The sequence below is a fragment of the Antechinus flavipes genome, chromosome 4, assembly GCF_016432865.1.
Source record: "Antechinus flavipes isolate AdamAnt ecotype Samford, QLD, Australia chromosome 4, AdamAnt_v2, whole genome shotgun sequence".
Taxonomy (NCBI): Eukaryota; Metazoa; Chordata; class Mammalia; order Dasyuromorphia; family Dasyuridae; genus Antechinus; species Antechinus flavipes.
In genome coordinates, this window is record NC_067401.1 from 461,271,257 (window position 1) to 461,289,178 (window position 17,922).

A 17,922-nucleotide genomic window follows, 5' to 3' on the forward strand; every position below is an offset into this window, starting at 1 on the left:
TGGGAATATTTTTATTTGGTATCTATATACATATGTATACATATATGTATAAATATATAAATTATTGTATACTATATTTTATATATGTATATATTATCTTATTTGCATATTTGGATGGGAGCATATATGCTTATAGACATACATATAGGGTCATATACATGTATGTATGCACATGTATGCATATAGCTTATTTGGCCACTTGTTTGCATACTGTGATGTGTGTATTTTAATGTGTTCTATGTTGTGCACATATATGTACAACCTATTTATTCAGAGGCATGTATGTAGCCTGTATTGGTGTGTGCATATATGTGTGAGTGCGTGGATGCAGATGTGTATTGTGATACAGTTGTATTTTGTATATATACATGCACATATATGTTTATATATTTGTACATATTTATAGATATGTTTGTATATACACATAGTGAAAGCAAGATAGTTAAGGAGGTAATCCAAGAGAGAGGGATAACCTTGGCTACAGATTTCTAGAGTCCCCTAAAATCATGAGCCAAGCCCAGCCCACACTTCCATGGAAGGACTTCCAAGGGGAGAGAAAAACCAGCTCCACACTTGAACTTGAGCTCTGGGACTCTAGAAGGAGCTGGGCTAAGAGTCAGGAGAGGCTCCTCCCAGAAGTGTGGAAGCCAATATGAAAGGGGGAGGACACTGAGTGAGCAGGGCTTTAACTTAACAGACCCCCAAGGAGAGAGAACTAATTATCTTTGCTTCTCAACAAAATATGGGTTTTGCCGCATATAGACTGCCCCTGCAGCCTGGAAGTAAAGTGCCACAAGGTGGCAGCAGAGGACAGATCAATGCTGAGGGTCATTGCAGAAACTACTGACTGACCTATCAAACTTTCCTTTCCTTATCCCCCTCCCCTTACTCTAGGATGCTTTCACATCCTTAAAAGTCACCTAGAGGAGGCATCAGACTGGTTCTGCTGGGCTTCAGAATGAACAACAGATGGCAGTTATAGAAAAGCACATTTAGCTAGATTTTAATGATTATATCTAACCAGGAGCGTACTTATCAATATTTAACACTCAGCTTTAAAGAAAAACAAAACAAAACAAAAACAAACCTGCATTCCCCATTTTCAATTTTAATCTCTTTGCATTAAAAAGTTCTCTATCCCTTTCTTATGTCTAGACAATCAATAAAACAATAAATATTGATTTTTAGCATTTATTTGTAGATTTCTCCGAAATAAATGAGCACACTGAAAATTTAACAATACACTCGCTTGATCCGGTTTGGTGGGGAGGTAAAGGGAGATTAAATGAACAGTAGTGAGTTATTCAGCACTGGCAGCATTACAGAGGAAGATGGATGACTACTTTTCAGATACAAAATCACAGACAAGATTCTTGTTCAGTTATGGATCTCTTGTGGCGCTAGCATTGAGATTCTGTGAGATTCTGAGATTTTAGCTAGCGTTCTGAGAGTCAAGGCGTGTCCCTTTCGGACTTTGACAAATTTGTGGGTTGTAAGGAACAGATGGCAGAGACAATGAGATATAATCCTGACTCCATTTGCTCCTTGTAAAGATTGAGAATAAAGGATAAGATCCTTTTCAGATTTGAATGAATTGTTGTGTTGTGCTCTTTGAGAACCCATAGAGAATCTCACCTACCATCAGGTTCCCAAGTTGTGGTTCCGTTAGTTCATTCTTCTCTGACTCTTCATGACTCCATTTTGGGGGGTTTCTAGGCAAAGATACTGAAGCAGTTTGTCATTTAGTTTATTAGCTCATTTTATGGATGAGGAAACTGAGGCAAACAAGGTGAAGTGGCTTGTCCAGGGTTACACAGATAGTAAATATCTGAGGCCAGAATGAGTCTTCCTGATACCAAGTCCAATATTCCATCCATTGTGCCATTTACCTGCCCTTCAGGTCCCCAAGACTAGAGATCAAATAAAGGAAGTAGCCAAAATGAAAGGAAAAAAAATATTGGTGCACTAAAGAATACTGCTTGAGCTAGTAAAAACCTTTAACTTCTAAGATACTGAATTAAATAAGGCTCATTTAAGAGGTCAGAGTCAATGAGCAGCAATGAGAGACAGAAAGAAAATCTATGAAACTGTGAAAGCCTCAGAGTCACAACAGTTGATAAATACAAGGTTTATTTCTTTTTTTATTTCTAGATAATTTATTTTTTATTATAGCTTTTTATTTAAAAAAATATGCATGGGTAATTTTTCAACATTGACCCTTGCAAAACCTTCTGTTCCAACTTTTCCCCTCCTTCCCCCCACCCCCTCCCCTAGATGGCAGGTAGTCTCATACATGTTAAATATGTTCAATCCAACACACGTATACATATTTATACAATTATCTTGCAGCACAAGAAAGATCGGATTTAGAAAGAAGGTAAAAATAACCTGGGAAGAAAAACAAAAATTCAAGCCAACAATAACAGAAAGAGTGGAAATGCTATCTTGTGGTTCACACTCATTTCCCATAGTTCTCTCTCTAGGTGTAGCTGATTCTCTTCATCACTGAACAACTAGAAATGGTTTGGATCATCTCATTGTTGAAGAGAGCCAAATTACCAGAATTGATTGTTGCATAGTCTTGTTGTTGAAGTGTATAGTGATCTCCTGGTTCTGCTCATTTCACTCAGCCTCAGTTCATGTAAGTCTCTCCAGGCCTCTCTGAAATCATCTACAAGGTTTATTTCAATGTGGAAAGTGCATTTCTCTGTGATAACCTCGAAGATGGTAGATTTTTCCTTAAAGTTGGAATCAGTCTTGTTCATCATCGCATTGTTCCAGAGAAATAAAGTACAGCCTGGATCTCTACTGACACAAACTTGCAGCTCTATTCCTTTGGCCTTGGAGTGTCTGAATTTAGGGAGAAAATGTTTCTCCCAAACTCAAGATTTCTCACATATGTAATTTTCTCCACAAGATCATCGTGTACCTTGTAAAAAGTATCAAACCAAGCAGGCTTGTTTAACAATGTACTCCCTCCAGCTTAGGATCTTGGAGCAGTCTGCTTGCACAGGAAATAGACCAGTAAAGAATTAAGAATCCAATAAACCTGCCCCCAAGCATCCATTGACTCTGTCCTTTGCATGGACAACAAAAGAGATTTAAGGTTGTTAAAAACTTGGAATCCTGAATGCCCGGGGCCTTTCATGATTATTGAATGAGAAGCCCTTTTAAGCCTAGCTTACAAAGGAGATTTTGGATATTAGTTGCAGCAGGTAGGTGGTGCTACACTGGTTAGAACATTGGACCTGGAGTCAGGAAAACACATCTTCTCAAGTTCAAATCAGATCTCAGACATGTGTGACCTCAGTCAAGTCATTTAAACCTCATGCCTTAAGTTCCTCATCTGTTAAAAAAAAAATGCTGGAGAAGGAAATGGCAAACCATCTCAGTATCTTTGCCAAGAAAATTCAAAATAGAGTCATGAAGAACTGGACACAATTGAAAAACAAGTACCAAAGGGGAGGGCTACCTTGGAATTCTTAAATAGTGAAATTTTTGGATTGTAGGATTCTTTCCCTTTATAGGAGAATGGAATTAATCACAACTTACTATCCTGCTTACTTCAAGAAATTTACTTCTTGTATTCACAGCCACTAATCATTCCATGATAACTTTCTGTCTCTGTCTCTGTCTCTGTCTCTGTCTCTCTCTCTCTCCCCCACCCCTTTCTCCTCGCCTTTTCTCTCTCTCTCTGTTTTCTCTCTCCATTCTCTATATCAAAATTTGTCATTGCTGTTTCTCATTCCTATAGGTGATTACTCTCTGATATTTATCTCATGAAAAGAGAACTGATTGGCTAATTCAAACTAAAACATTATTGACTAATATCACTTTAAAATTTTTACCCTTTGAGATCTATTTGCTTCTTAACAATGTCTTCAACCAAAGAAGTGAATCAATCAATAAGTAAACATTTATTATGCCTTTTATTGATAAAACATAAGCATTGACCCTTCCAAAACCTTCTGTTCCAACTTTTCCCTTCCTTCCCTCCATCCCTTCCCATAGATGGCAGATATTCCAGTACATGTTAAATATGTTAAAGTAGTGAAGATTTATTAAGCATTTACTATGTTCTAGCCCTGTGCTAAGTGCTGAATATAATGCTAATATTATTTATATCTCATGAAATCAAAATTTTACAACTGGAAGGAACTCTCAAAGCCAGGGATTGTCTGAAAATAAATAGAAGAGGGATAATAGAGAAGACTATCTGCTGTGGAAGATGGGAAAAAGGTAATTAAAGGTGTCCATAGAAGTTTGTCTTGGCAAGAAAGGCATCCTTTCCTGCTAGACACCAAAGAAGGAAAGAGTGGGGGAGATGGCTTCGTGTGGTAAGAAATGCTGCCAATGGGCATTCTTGTTTGACACCTGGTCTTACTGGGAAGCCCTAGATTCTATCCCCATTACAAATAATGCTTGTTGATGGTTTTACCATATTGTTTTAAGAACTTTGAGTGATTTAAAAATGAAAAGGGAGAACTTTCCACCAATGAAGAAGAAATTGAAGAAATAATAAGGGGTTACTTTGCCCAAGTTTATGCCAATAAATTTGATAACCTAAGCAAAATGGATGACTACCTCCAAAAATATAGGCTTCCCAGATTATCAGAGGAGGAAGTAAATTGCTTAAATAGTCCCATTTCAGAACTTTGAGTGAATAAGTTATTTTGTTTATTATAGATACCTAAAATAACTATAAAGGACATATGAGGAAAGATGCTATCTGTATCCAGAGAAAGAGTTTGATAAATAAAAGTGTGGATAAAATAAATTTACGTGTGTGTGTGTGTGTGTGTGTGTGTGTGTGTGTGTGTGTGTGTGTAATGGCGGCCATCTCCAAGGCAGGGATGGAGGGAAGAAGAGAAGAAAAAAAGAAATTTGCATAAATTTATTATATTTGAAATGAATAGTAAATTGTGACTAGTGGATTTGTATGTGTTAAATTGTCTTTTTGTTGTATTCTGTTATAGAAATGCTTATTTTATTGATAAATTTGGCCACAAAAACCCAAGTGTTACCTAGAACACAGTGAAGGGAAGAGGCTTATATAGAATCTCCCAGAAGGTATGTGTCAGGGACAACATTTGAACCTAGGCTTTTGTGGTTCTTAGACTATCTACTATGTAACATCTATTATGTGCTTGCTAAATGAATATATGGATTTTTTTCCTAACCTTAAAACACTACATGGGTACCCACCTCTCCCACCCCAGTGTGGGCCAGCCCTGATTCCAATAACAAAAAAGTTTCTTGCCACACAACTGAATGGATAAGGAGGTGGGACCTCCATTTATTCTTACAAAGAACAGTTTCAAAATTACTAAATGAGTATCAGGTAGGAATCCAGAATGAATGTGTACTCACTCTCCCAAAGCACACCATCCACTGGCCCTCACACACAAGCTGCACTTTACAATTTCTAATGTAATGATTTACAAGGCTGCCCTTCAAATCACACAAGCTCTTCGTGTCCCCAATGCCAGTTGTAGTCATTGTGGACTGAACTTCAAGATTCTTACCTTGCCTTTTGTGGTTCATGGCCAGAAGACCACAATGAAAGAAACAAGCATTTGTGAAGTAAATAAAGAGCATTTGCCGACCACCGAGGGCACTATCCAGTCCTAGGATCCTGAAGTTTGAAATCCAGTCATCAATCAACATTTATCAAGCATCTTCCATGTGTCCAATCAAGCACTGTGCTAAGTGCTAAGAATACAAAGACAAAAGTGAAATAATCTTTCATATTGTGTGTGTGTGTGAGAGAGAGAGAGAAAGAAAGAGAGAGAGAGAGACAGACAGACAGAGACAGAGACAGACACAGACAGAGAGACAGAGAGAGACACAGAGACACACACAGAGAGAGATGCATTAGTAATAATAGGGGTGATTGAGGAATTGACTCAACACTTAGCTTACCTTTATTTTGAATATGGACATTCCTTTTCTGGCTCTGCTTGCTGAGCTGGGCCATCCATGCCTGAGATGCCTTTTCCTCCTGAATCAGCCTTCTGCCCCTCCAGCTCTCCTTATCTCACTGGAGCCTCCATTTTGGGCCCTGTTTTATATATTGCTTTCACTGAAAGCAGACTTTCTTTCTTTTTGCTTGGATTTATATTTCCAGGGCTTAGCACAGTGTCTAATATATAGTAAACATTTAATAAATAGGTGTGTGTGATCCTTGACTATCAAAGGATCACTTGCATGGAACTCTCTTCCCACTGGTAGAGACTGATTACTTAATACCCTGAACCTGTGTGAGGGGCAATTAGGAGCTAAAGAAAAGAGATCTGAGTTCTTTTGATTTGCAGCTTTAAGAGGGAAGATGGACCATTCCAACTTCTCTTTAAATCCCTGAAGGGAAAGAAAGACTCTGGGAAGGACATACACAAACACACTGGGCACATAAATATAAAAGCACAACAGTATCTGCCCACAAGGAATTTACACTTTAATAAGGGCATTCTAGACAGCTTAGGAAATGATGTCCAGAACAAGAATATTTGGTCTAAGCAGTCACGGGGATTGGGTGGAGAGCCTACAGTCTCCCCAATGATAATACCGGGATTGAATGGAATATTATTCCGAACAAGAGACTAAAAGAAAAGAGTAGAGAGAAGAAGAAGGAGGGAGGGAAGCACAATACATGGCAGCAGGGCAGAAGGCAACTGCTGGTACTTGCTAGATTCTGGTGCCCTAGTGGATGGCTGGATGGGAAGGAACATGTGTGTGTGTGTATGTGAGTGTGCGTGTGTGTGTCTATATATGTATATGTTGGCAGTCTCTTTCATGCTCCTATTCCCAGCTTGTTACACAAAGAGATTTGGGGGAATTTCTTCTCGGGTAAGACCTGAGATTCTCTTGATTGAGTCAACCCATTTCATTTACAATGGGAGAGCTCATTTACTCTGTAGTCTGATCTGTATTTTTCTGGATATACTTTCTTTTATTTCTCTTTTACTGTCAACATGGATAAATGGATTTATTTGCTATTTATGCTGTATATTCCTTGTGGAGCAAGCATTTGGTGGGAAGAGTCAAGCCTTGGAGAGAGACCTTGGGGTCCTTATTTCCCACCAGTGGATAGTGGCCAGGAACTTCACTTGAACCTAATTGTTACAGATCTGATGTTAACCAATACCCCTTTTCTCTGAGGGAAGGAGAGTAGCCGGACTCTGACTATAATCTCCTATTTCCCCTTCTGGTAGGACTCAATCTTCCTTGAAAAAGAGTTGGAGAAGGAGACTAGATAATTACTTTTGCCTCCCTGTGAGCTATATCTAGACAGAGCCTCATGTGTGCACATAACTTATGTAAGCAAACCAAACAGGACAACTATACAAAGCCCTCATGTATGTGAAACCATGGCCCTCCTCTCTTAAAGCTAGAGGGGCCTTTAGTGGGTATCTCAACTGTCTCCCTTATTTTCCAGATTAGAAATGGGATAGGACTCTCAACTGAGAGTCAAGAAGCCATAGATTGGAGTCCTGCCTCTGATAGTTGTTTACTTTGTGCTTGACCAAGTCACTTAAACTCTCTTGGCCCTAGTTTCCTCATCAGCAAACAGAGGATTGAATTGGGAAGCCTCTGATTTCCCTTCCATCTAGCAATCTCTGATACAATGAGACCTTGAAGGTTAAAACACTTGCAGTGACTTCTGAGTCAGTTCTTCTTCCTCTCCATAATCCTGCCCTGTCACTGCTCACCTCCCCTTACCCAGGAAGGATGATTTTTTTTAGATCTTTCTTGACTTTTGTTGTTGTCGAATTGACTTTAGTTGTGTCAAATTCTTCATCACCTCTTTTGGGGTTTTCTTGGCAAAGATACTAAACTGATTTATCATTTCTTTCTCCGACTCATTTTATAGACAAGGGGACTGTGGAAAACAAGATAAAGTAACTTGCCCAGGATCATACATTAGTAAGTGTCTGAGCCAGATTTAAATTTAGGACATTGAGTATTCTGGACTTCAGACCTGGCACTCTATCCATTTCACCACCTTAGTTAGTACCTCCCTGGATTTTAGGATAGTTAATCCACTCATTTTGGGGATTTACCTTAGGAAGAATTGCCTGGGATTGAGAATGAAGGCATTAAACCTTGTCTTCACTATCTCACCAATCACAGACCCTCAAGTAATGTTCCTTCCCATCCAGCCATCCACCAGGGCACCAGAACCTAGCAAGTGCCAGCATGTTGCCTTCTGGCAATAGATAGTATTGTCCTTCCCTCCCTCCATCTCCTTCCCTCTACCCTCTGCTTTTTAATCTCTTGTTCTGGGAATAATACTCCATTCAATCCTACCATTATTATTGGGGAGATTGTAACCACCTTACCATCCTTTGGCTCTCCACCCAATCCCCGTGACTGCTTAGACCAAATATTCTTCTTCTGGACACCATTTCCTAAGCTGTCTAGAATGCCCTTGTTAAAGTGTAAATTCATGGTCAGATACTGTTGTGCTTTTATATTTATGTTCCCAGTGTTGGTATACAGTAAAGACTTACTCAATGCTTGTTGGTTCTAACACTGAGGTCAAATTTAGAAAGGTGGACTAGGATAGAATGGTGATCAGTCAGGAGGATCAGTGAGCAAGGGCATGAAAGACATTGCTCCTCAGTTTCCTTAATAGTAAAAGTAAAAATTTGAAAAAAAAAAATCTGATCTCTAAGTTTTCGGTCCAAGAATCTATTAGCTTACACAATGTCCCGAGTAGGGTTGACAAACAATTCTTGGAAAGTGCAAATCATAGACTCTCAAGGATGGAAAGAATCTTGGAACTGGAAACCCATGTAGCCACCCATCTCTGACACTGAATTTATGCCATATCTAAAAATAGTTCTTTCAAATTTACCAAAAGACTCTGATAAGTCAGAAAGAAGCTTAAAAATTATTTTGTCCAACTTTCCTCATTTATAGATAGGGCTCCAAATGCCTCAGCACTAAACTGAGGCCCAAAGGAATCGGATTAAAGTATCCTAGATCACACATGGAACTAGAAATGGGATATGAACCAAAGTCCACCAAGCTGATTCCAATTCTGCACTAAATTAGCACAATCTCTAACACATAGTAGACACAATAAATATTTATTGATTAATCGAGTTGTCTACTAGTCACTTCCTAATCTTGTTTATCTTTTTTGCCTTGAAACCACCAGCATCCCCTTCCTAGGAATGTAGTGCTTTCCTTCCTCATCTTTTCTCTCCATTGCAGAGCTTCCTTTAAGCTGCAGCTCAAGAGGAGCTCAAGCCCCTCCATACCCCGAACCTGTCCTGAGTCTCCAGTTATTATTGTTTTCTTTTTTCAAATTACCCTTCAATTGATTTGTCACATCAAAGTAAAATGTAAAGAAACCCCATGAAGACTTTTTTTTTTCCTTTTTATGTTCCATGCTTAGTGTTGTGTGTGCTACGTAAACATAATAAATATTTATTGAATATTGTCAATGACTTATGGAATGGGACTTTGGGGCATATGTGTAATTACTGGTCTTTCTATTGCATCTCTCTGTCCAATCCATCCATCATGTATCTGTCAACTTATCTTAGGTTTGACTTAGTCATCTCCTTAGTAGTCCTCCATTACCTTGAAGATCTAATATAAAACCTTCTGTTTGGCCTTTAAAGCCCTTTACAATCTGGCCCTTTGCTACCTTTTTATTCTTCTTAGATCTTATTTTCTTCCATACACTCTTTGAAGTGATACCATTGACCTTCTTCTCATTAATGGAACAAGACACTCCATCCCCTGATGGGGCATTTTCTCTGATCAATCCCAATTCTGAGAACTGCTTCCTTCATCAATTCTACCTCCTGCATTCTCTGGCTTGCTTCAAGCTTTAAAAAACTCCTATCTTTTAAAGAAAAAAAGAACCTTCCCTGGTCTCCTTTCATGTGCACAATTGCCATCTCTCGCTTGTTTATCACCAATTTCTCTTTTCTATAACTTAATCCTATGGAGTCATTTGCATGTTGGCTCAATTACTTGATTGTGAATTCCTTGAGAACAAGGATTGTTTTTCCTTTATTTTATATCTTTGGCACTTAGCACAGAACTTATCACATGATAGATATTTAACAAATTATTGTTGAACAGATAACATATCACCCATTGAACAATGCACTATTTCCCCAGAAATTCTCTCTGGAATTCCCTTACCCCTGAAGAACCCTCTACTCCCAGCCTCAAAGCTGCCCATCCAATGGTGCCCCCTAGACTTTCAGAAGAGCCTCCCATTCAGCCTGGCAGCAATGAAGTACAATTGGTACCAGGGTTATTCTGACTGTATCACAAAAAGGCTGTCTAGTGCTAGCCCAGTTGAAAAAAGCCCAACTACCATAGTCAGGTAAAGTCAAGGACTCTGCCTTCAGAAGCATCTACCAGCACTTTAATCTTATTCCTCTGAGTTCCAAATTGTAGGAGAAAGTCGCCATGATTTTATTTGTCCTTAATTATACTTTCCTATGTGTAATGTGTGTGTGTCTCTATGTATTATAGCATTACAGTATTTGGGGGATAGTGGAGGCCCCAAGGGACATTTAGGCCCTTCCCCTTTGCAATATATCTAATGAGTATTCCTCTAGACCAAGCTCATAGTAAGGGTGAGCCTACTACAGCAGACCCAGACATATAACACTGGACGGGCAAATCCTGACTTCCAACAGCAGATCAGGTGTCCCGGAGAGCACAAAGACCAAACAGTCTTTGGTAATCCTTTTTGTTGAATTCACCCTTTCACCCATTTGTTGAGATAATTTCTATTAGATCAGTGGCAGAGTTTTTCTTTGCTTTCAGCATGAAGGTAAATATGGTAAATCTCATTCAAATATAAATCCATGGCTTTCAGGCCAAAGAGGGACTATTCATAAATTTTTAGCTGTTAGTCCATTGAGAGTTTGTACATTTAGACACTCATTAAGGGGAGTTTGTTTACAGATTCTGACCATCTATCTGAGAAAGTCAAACACAGTTGAGTGATCCATCATTAAAAGATTTTAGGAGAAACCCTCTCCCTCCCCAATGCTCTATGTTTCTTTCGTATTCTTGACTATATACCACTATTCTGAACATGTATTTTGATTGGATGATAATCAATTAATGGAAACTCTCATACAAGGAACCATGATTTTTGCTTGTCACAGAAAGGAGATAAATGGTAGCACAAAATCTTCTTTGATGTCTTTCCCTGTAGCCAGTGCCTTAAAACCACTTCACCATGAGCATCAGAGGCATTTTGTGTTGCTGATGGATTCATGTGGGCATGTTTAGAACCAGCCCCTGGGAGCCAGTGATAATAATAGATCAAGTCTGGGAATCCTCATCCATGTCCCCAATAATTGTTATATTAAGAAACAGTCCCAGGGGTAGTAGAGAGCACAGTGGATAGAGCTCTGGCCCTGAAATTGAAGATCAGACACTTAGCACTTACCAGCTGTGTGACTTTGGGCAAGTCACGTAAGTTCAATTGCCACACACACACACACACACACACACACACACACACACACATTGAATAAATAAATAAATGAGGAAGGAGAGAGGAAGGGAGGGAGGGAGGGAGAGAGGAAGGAAGGAGGGAGGGAGGAAAAGGAGGGAGGGAGGGAGAGAGGGAGGAAGGGAGAGAGGGAAGAAGAAAGGAGGGAAGGAGGGAGGGAGGGAGGGAGGAAGGAAGGAGGAAGGAAGGAGGGAGGGAGGGAGGAAGGAAGGAGGAAGGAAGGAGGGAGGGAGGGAGGCAGAGAGGGAGGGAAGGAAGGAAAGAAGGAAGGAAGGAAGGAAGGGAAGAAGGAAGGGAAGGAAAGAAGGAGGGAGGGAAAGTAGGAGGGAGGAAGGAAGACAGGAAAGGAAAGAAAGAATCAAATAGTCCAATAGATCAGTTTTAAGGCTAAAAAGGAGCTTGAGATGTCATCTTGAGGGTGACACTTTATAAATGTGGAAACTAAGGACCATGGAGAGAAAATAACTAACCTAAGATTATACAGGCAATTAAAAATATAGCAAAATTTCAAGGCAAGGTCCTCTAATTCTGGACCCCGAAGTTTTGTTTTTGTTTTGTTTTTGTTTTTCCTGTAACTGCCAAATAGATGAGCTTCAAGTGCCTGGCACATAGTAAACACTCAATAAATGTTTTTTGTTTGACTGATTAAATATCATGATTGTGTAGGTAGTTGCTGAACTCCAGGAGCCTTACCATAACTTCTAGCTAAGCATTTATAGAAAATGGTGACCCATTTAGACTGTTCTACCTTGTATAAGGCTCTGCCTCAGTTGCTCATTATACAAGATTATCTATCATTAGAATTTTCTTCCTCTTAGAGACAAAGAAGAAATTATGGCAGGGTTTAGAAAAAGTAAAAAGATTTCAGAAGAGACCAAAGGCTTCTGATTTGGAGGGTCTTAGTAATAAATCAGTGGCTTTTTTCAAGGAAGCCATTTTATGTCCAACTGGGCATGTTTGTTTCTTAACTCCATGTCACAGATTCCAAGTTTTTTCTTTATATCAATTTTATATCAACCAATATGACCAAATACCCATGAAATATTTTTCCCTCCAAACATACTTCCACATTTATCATGTTGCACAAGAAAAGTCAGATCAAAAGAGAAAATATGAGAAAGAAAAAAACCAAGCAAGCAAACAACAACAGCAAAGATGAAAATACTGTTGTTATCCACATTCAGTCCTCACAGCTCTCTCTCTGGATGTAGATGACTCTCTCCATCACAAGTCTATTGGAATTGACCTGAAGAAATATGTCCATATGAAATGATTTTTCATGCAGGTTCTGATTCTATACCACATTCAAATTGGCAATCAAGAAACATTTTCTGATGGTGGAAAATAAGGCTGGGCTATTTATTGACTATGTGGCCTCAGAGAAATCACTTCATCTCTCTGCGCCTCCACTTCCTCTTCTGTAAAATATTGGAGCTAGCTTTAAATCATCTCTCAAATGTCCACATCCCACAGCTTGAAATCCTCTGACATGAATATTTTTTTTATTAGAATACAAAGGATAATTCTGGGAGCTAGAAAAGTCCTTAGAGATCATTCACTTCAATTCCCACATTTTGCAGACTTGACCAGAGACACATAGGGACTGAGTACAGTCCAAAGCACAGACTCCTGACTCACATCCATTCTCTCTCCACTACATAATATTCATACTGAAGGTGAAAAAAAAATTATAAGTGACTTGTTCAAGTTTTTGTGATGAATAGGCAATGTGCAACTCAGCCTGAGTCTTCTCTCTTCAGTACTCAAGCAATGGCCGCAACTCTACAAAACAGTCCACAGTACAAAACAGCAAGCCAAAAACATTGATGTATTGATTCTTTTGCCACTGCATTCTGTCGGTAGGTTCATAAAATCATAGATCAAGAACCAGAAGGGCTTTCAGAGGTCCAGGTTCAATTCTCACATTCTACACTGGACGAAGCTGAGGTCCAGAGAGCTCAAATATCTTGTCGGTGATTGCACAGGTAACAGGCATTATAAGCAAGATTTGGGTAGCTACATTCTCTGACTCCAAAGCCAGTGCTTGCTTCCTCAGGTAGGATAAGGATCATCCAAAATATGGGGAGGGGGAATTTGTGGTACTATCAACAAGTATTTTCAGGTACTGTCATTCGACTAAGTGACATCATTCTATTATACTAGAGCCTAGATTTGGTTCCCAATGTAACACACTCCTTGTTAATGCAACATGGAAGCTAAACTCACAAAAAAGAGTTGATAGGACTGAACTTCATAGATATTAATAGGAAAGAAAAAAATAGGCTCATCTCATATGTGTATGCTCATCCAATGTCTTCTTTCAGAAGCATGCATAGAAATGGAGCTGGTGGTGAACACTTCCCATCAAAATAAAACAACAAAAACTCTTGGAATTGTTTCTAGGAGGAAGAAGGCTTATGAGGTTGCTGGCATTTTGATTTGTGAACAACACTTGTAATACAATAAAGCTTTATACATTTTCTCTTTTTCCTCATCATGGTAAGAAGTATTTACAAAATCATGGATTTAAAGATGTAAGGAAATTCAGAAGCCATCTGGTCCAACCCCATTTCCAGGTGAGTAAACTGAAGACCAAAGATAACTAACTGATTTACCTAAGATTGTTAGGATCATAAATAGAACTTGATTCCAGATTTCTTATTCAATTCTCCTGTACTATACTTTTTTTTTTTTTTTAATTTAGTACCTTCCAGTTCAGACCTTTGATTTTGTGGGGAAATATTTTCAAGTGTAGAAAATTTTGTTCTTCCTTCCTCTTCACGAAAGATCTTGGAATTTATGACATTTTTATCTTTAAATCTGGGAACTCTACAATCTCCGAAGTGTCAAAGTTGTAGGTGACCCAAAAAATAACGAAGGGTATGGGTGTGAGTATGCTCTGCATGCAAGGCACATAACAGAATTAATGCCGGAAAAGCATATTTAGAAAATGAGATGGAGCAATCACGTAGTAAGAGCAAGGGAAGAGGACTTCACTGGTGGCCATGGAATGGAAATCGATCAAGAGGATGACTTTAGTATGTTGAGGAGATCCTTGAGGGAGGAGGCACAGGAGGACATTGACAACAACCCACAGAATGACAAAGAGAAGTATGGGTTGGGCTCCACATAGTTCACACAAATGTCAACTCCACAATGTGAGGTCACTGATCCATTGAAGCCAATGTTTTCAGAGAAACCATTATAGCAGCAAGCAATGTGGGGACACAGATAATGGTGTTACACAGTGAGGTCACATATCACGTTTTCTGTTATTTTCTGTGTTTTGGCAGAACAGGTCTGAAATTGAGGCATGTAAGAAACAAATGTCTTACTAACTGACGCCCCCAAGTGAAGGTTTGTTTCTACAAAGGGATGTAAGCCTGAACAACTGTCCTGAAGTACTCCTACATCTGTGAATAAACTGTGGGCAGGGAGAGGACACATCACTCCGGAGGTTTCAGTCAAAAAAATGTCATTTTCCTTCTTGGTTGTTGAAGTGATCCCTAAATAGTAAACAGGCCTCTGGGCACTGTTCTCTTCATGGAAGTTTTTGTCTTGATCTGACAGTTCAGAAGAACTATCTGAGAATGGAAAATGGGAAGGTCTTGTGTTTGGATGTTGATCTGATAATATCAAAATGGCCTGAGTCTCTATCTCCCATGAACTACCAGAGAAAGACCCTTTTAACAGGGAATTTTTTATCGATAAACATCTGCTGAAGGAGCTGTTTAGACTCTTTTGCTGATTATCTAGTGTACTTGACTTAGAGTTATTCAAAAGTACAGCGTATTTCACGGATTGTTTGCTCTGCTCACTGACTGTCCTACAACCACCACTCTGGGCGAGATGAGTATTAGTGATGTGGTCACCAGGACAAACAGAATCCTCCTCAGGTTCTGGGTCACAAAAGGAAAGTCCAAGAGCTGGTACCATGTTCTTCTCCTCTCCACTTTTCCATGTTCTTTCCACAGTTAGATCTTCTGAAACTGGTTCAGGCTCCAGAAGAAAAGGACCAAATGCGACAGCTCTTGTGCACTTGATAAAAAGGTGCTCAAAAGTTTCAGGCTAAAAAAAAAAGACACATTTTTTATGGTCATCAATGATTTTGGATTTTTTTTTTTGCATACTAAATCCTTCTTTAAGATGGATAGATATAAGGACCAATGAGGACAAAAAGATGGGAATTTCAAATTGACCATGATAGTTGTGAAGTGAGATATGTCAGAAACATATTACATGAAAATGTTATTTGTTATATAGAATTTGCTAGGATTTATTAGAGTGTAGTATATTATCCCCAAAACTAATTGTGTGAAACATAAAAACTATAATTTTCTAACATAACCTAGAGCAAAGACAGATTAAAAATGGAAAGTAACAATTTTATAAGAAGAGAGGAAAAATAAATAGTAAAGGAAAAAAATTATATATATATATATGTAAAAAGGAAAAAAATTATATATATATACATATATATATATACACAAAAATTATATATATGTATATATATATATATACGTATATATATAATTTTTTTTTCTTTACTATTAGATATTACCTAATCTGTCCCCACTATCTTAGTCTTTGTAAACCCAAGACCTAACATAGTATCTCATACATAAAAGAAATTTAAGAATGCCTACTGGATTAGATTAGATTAGGTTGGGTTTGCTTGTATCAGGATTTGTTTTGGTGCAGTAGATTGGGTTGGGTTGGGTTTTACTAAAATGACTTTTATTGTGTTGTGGTAGATTAGATTGGGTTGGATTAGCATGAGCTGAATACCCCAGAATAACATCTGAATAGGAAATTAATAAGGTTTTCATTGATGATGATATTGGTAAGATAGAAAAACACAGATGTATAAATAAACAATTACTGATTTCCTTATGAAAAACTTAGCTTACAAACTTACATGCAAGGCGTCATGAGGAATGAAGACAAAAAAAACCACAAGACATCAAGCACAACAAATGGATTTTGTTTATCACAACAAATCAAATGGATGTTACATCATAACAAAAATCCTGCCGAGAGAGGTGAAAATCAGTGATCTATATAAAAAGCTAATTTTGATAGCCAATGGGAATTGATATATGATTTAAAAGTAAGTGAAAACTAGAAAGCATTGTGGATATATCACATTAAAAAATAACAGGTTGTTGACACGGCCTAGAAAATACATACAATGTCACTATGACACACTCTAGCAATGGAAATGGCAACTGTCCAATTTACTTTTCCCTGTGAATTTACATTCAACTGTCTGATTAAATGACCAACAAATGACCTACTAAAAATACATCAAATACATCATATATATTTTAAAATCCATTTGACTATTAAATTAGAGAAATCACTGCTTTAAAAATAGATGATATATAAATAAACTGAGCACACTGGATATGGATTCTGATTATAGAGACATGATTAAAGGAAGCTAAAAACAACCCTGGGAACACTTTTTTCCTATCATTTTATACATACACAGAAAAATCATCATCAAGCTTCTCATCTTCCTGGCAGACACTTGCTGTGATGTTGTGTGAAATATTCAGATCTTCATTTGCTCACTGAGTTGTTTGGCTAGCTTCTTCCTAATATTTCTGCTTTCATGCAGAAAATTGTTTCAAGATTAACATGCAGATAGGAATTATGGCCCTAAAATGATTGGAATGTATGTTCCTATTAATATTCAGGTGGTATTTATATTCCAGTTTTGCAAAGAAATGATTCACGAAAGAAGCCTTTATGTGCTTATTGATGCCTGTCACTATATAAAATATTGAGAAGTTCAACTACATTGTATCACTAGATTATTCTACAACTTTTCATAGTTTTTTAATTAAGAATATTTTTTTCAGATCCAGTGATTTCTTGCAGTTTTTAAATACATCAACATTATTCTCTTAATGTTTTTTTTTTTTTAATGATCTTCTGTTTTTTCCCATAAAAACAATAGAATGTAAGCCTCTTGAGGACAGGGTCTATTTTTCTTTTGGATTTCTATCCTCAATGACAATATCAATGCCTGGAATGTAGTAGGTACTTAATAATTGATTCTTGAATAAATGAATTTATTGACACTTCTTAGTAATTCTACATACATGGTGAGTCCCATGCACTGCAACAAACTTTTTTGTCATTACTTTGGTTTGGGCACTTTAGATCATTTCATTAAAGAGACTTGTGGTATTTGAAAATAGTTTTAGCCCATTTTCTCTGGATAATTTTAATGGTGTTTCTCTACTGGGACTCTAAGTATTTAGTGTCGATGTTTCATTGGGAACATCTGGGATCCAATAGATAAAAAGGCTTTCAAGCCTATCTGATTCAATTTTTCTATTTCGTAGATGAAAAAAATCAATTCCCCAAGAGATTGTGGCTTGTACAAGCCCCCATAACTGTTAAGTAACAAA

General features: G+C 37.9%; 1 protein-coding gene across 1 annotated transcript in view; it reads right to left on the reverse strand.

Moving 5' to 3' along the window:
• Positions 1-12,114: 12,114 nt before the first annotated feature.
• Positions 12,115-17,922, reverse strand: part of LEPR (leptin receptor) — an 84,658-nt gene continuing 78,850 nt past the window's right edge. Inside the window, exon 19 of the mRNA XM_051996847.1 lies at positions 12,115-15,568. Within this exon, the coding sequence (XP_051852807.1) occupies positions 14,741-15,568 (828 nt within the window). The 3' untranslated portion in view covers positions 12,115-14,740. The remainder of the gene's footprint in view (positions 15,569-17,922) is intronic.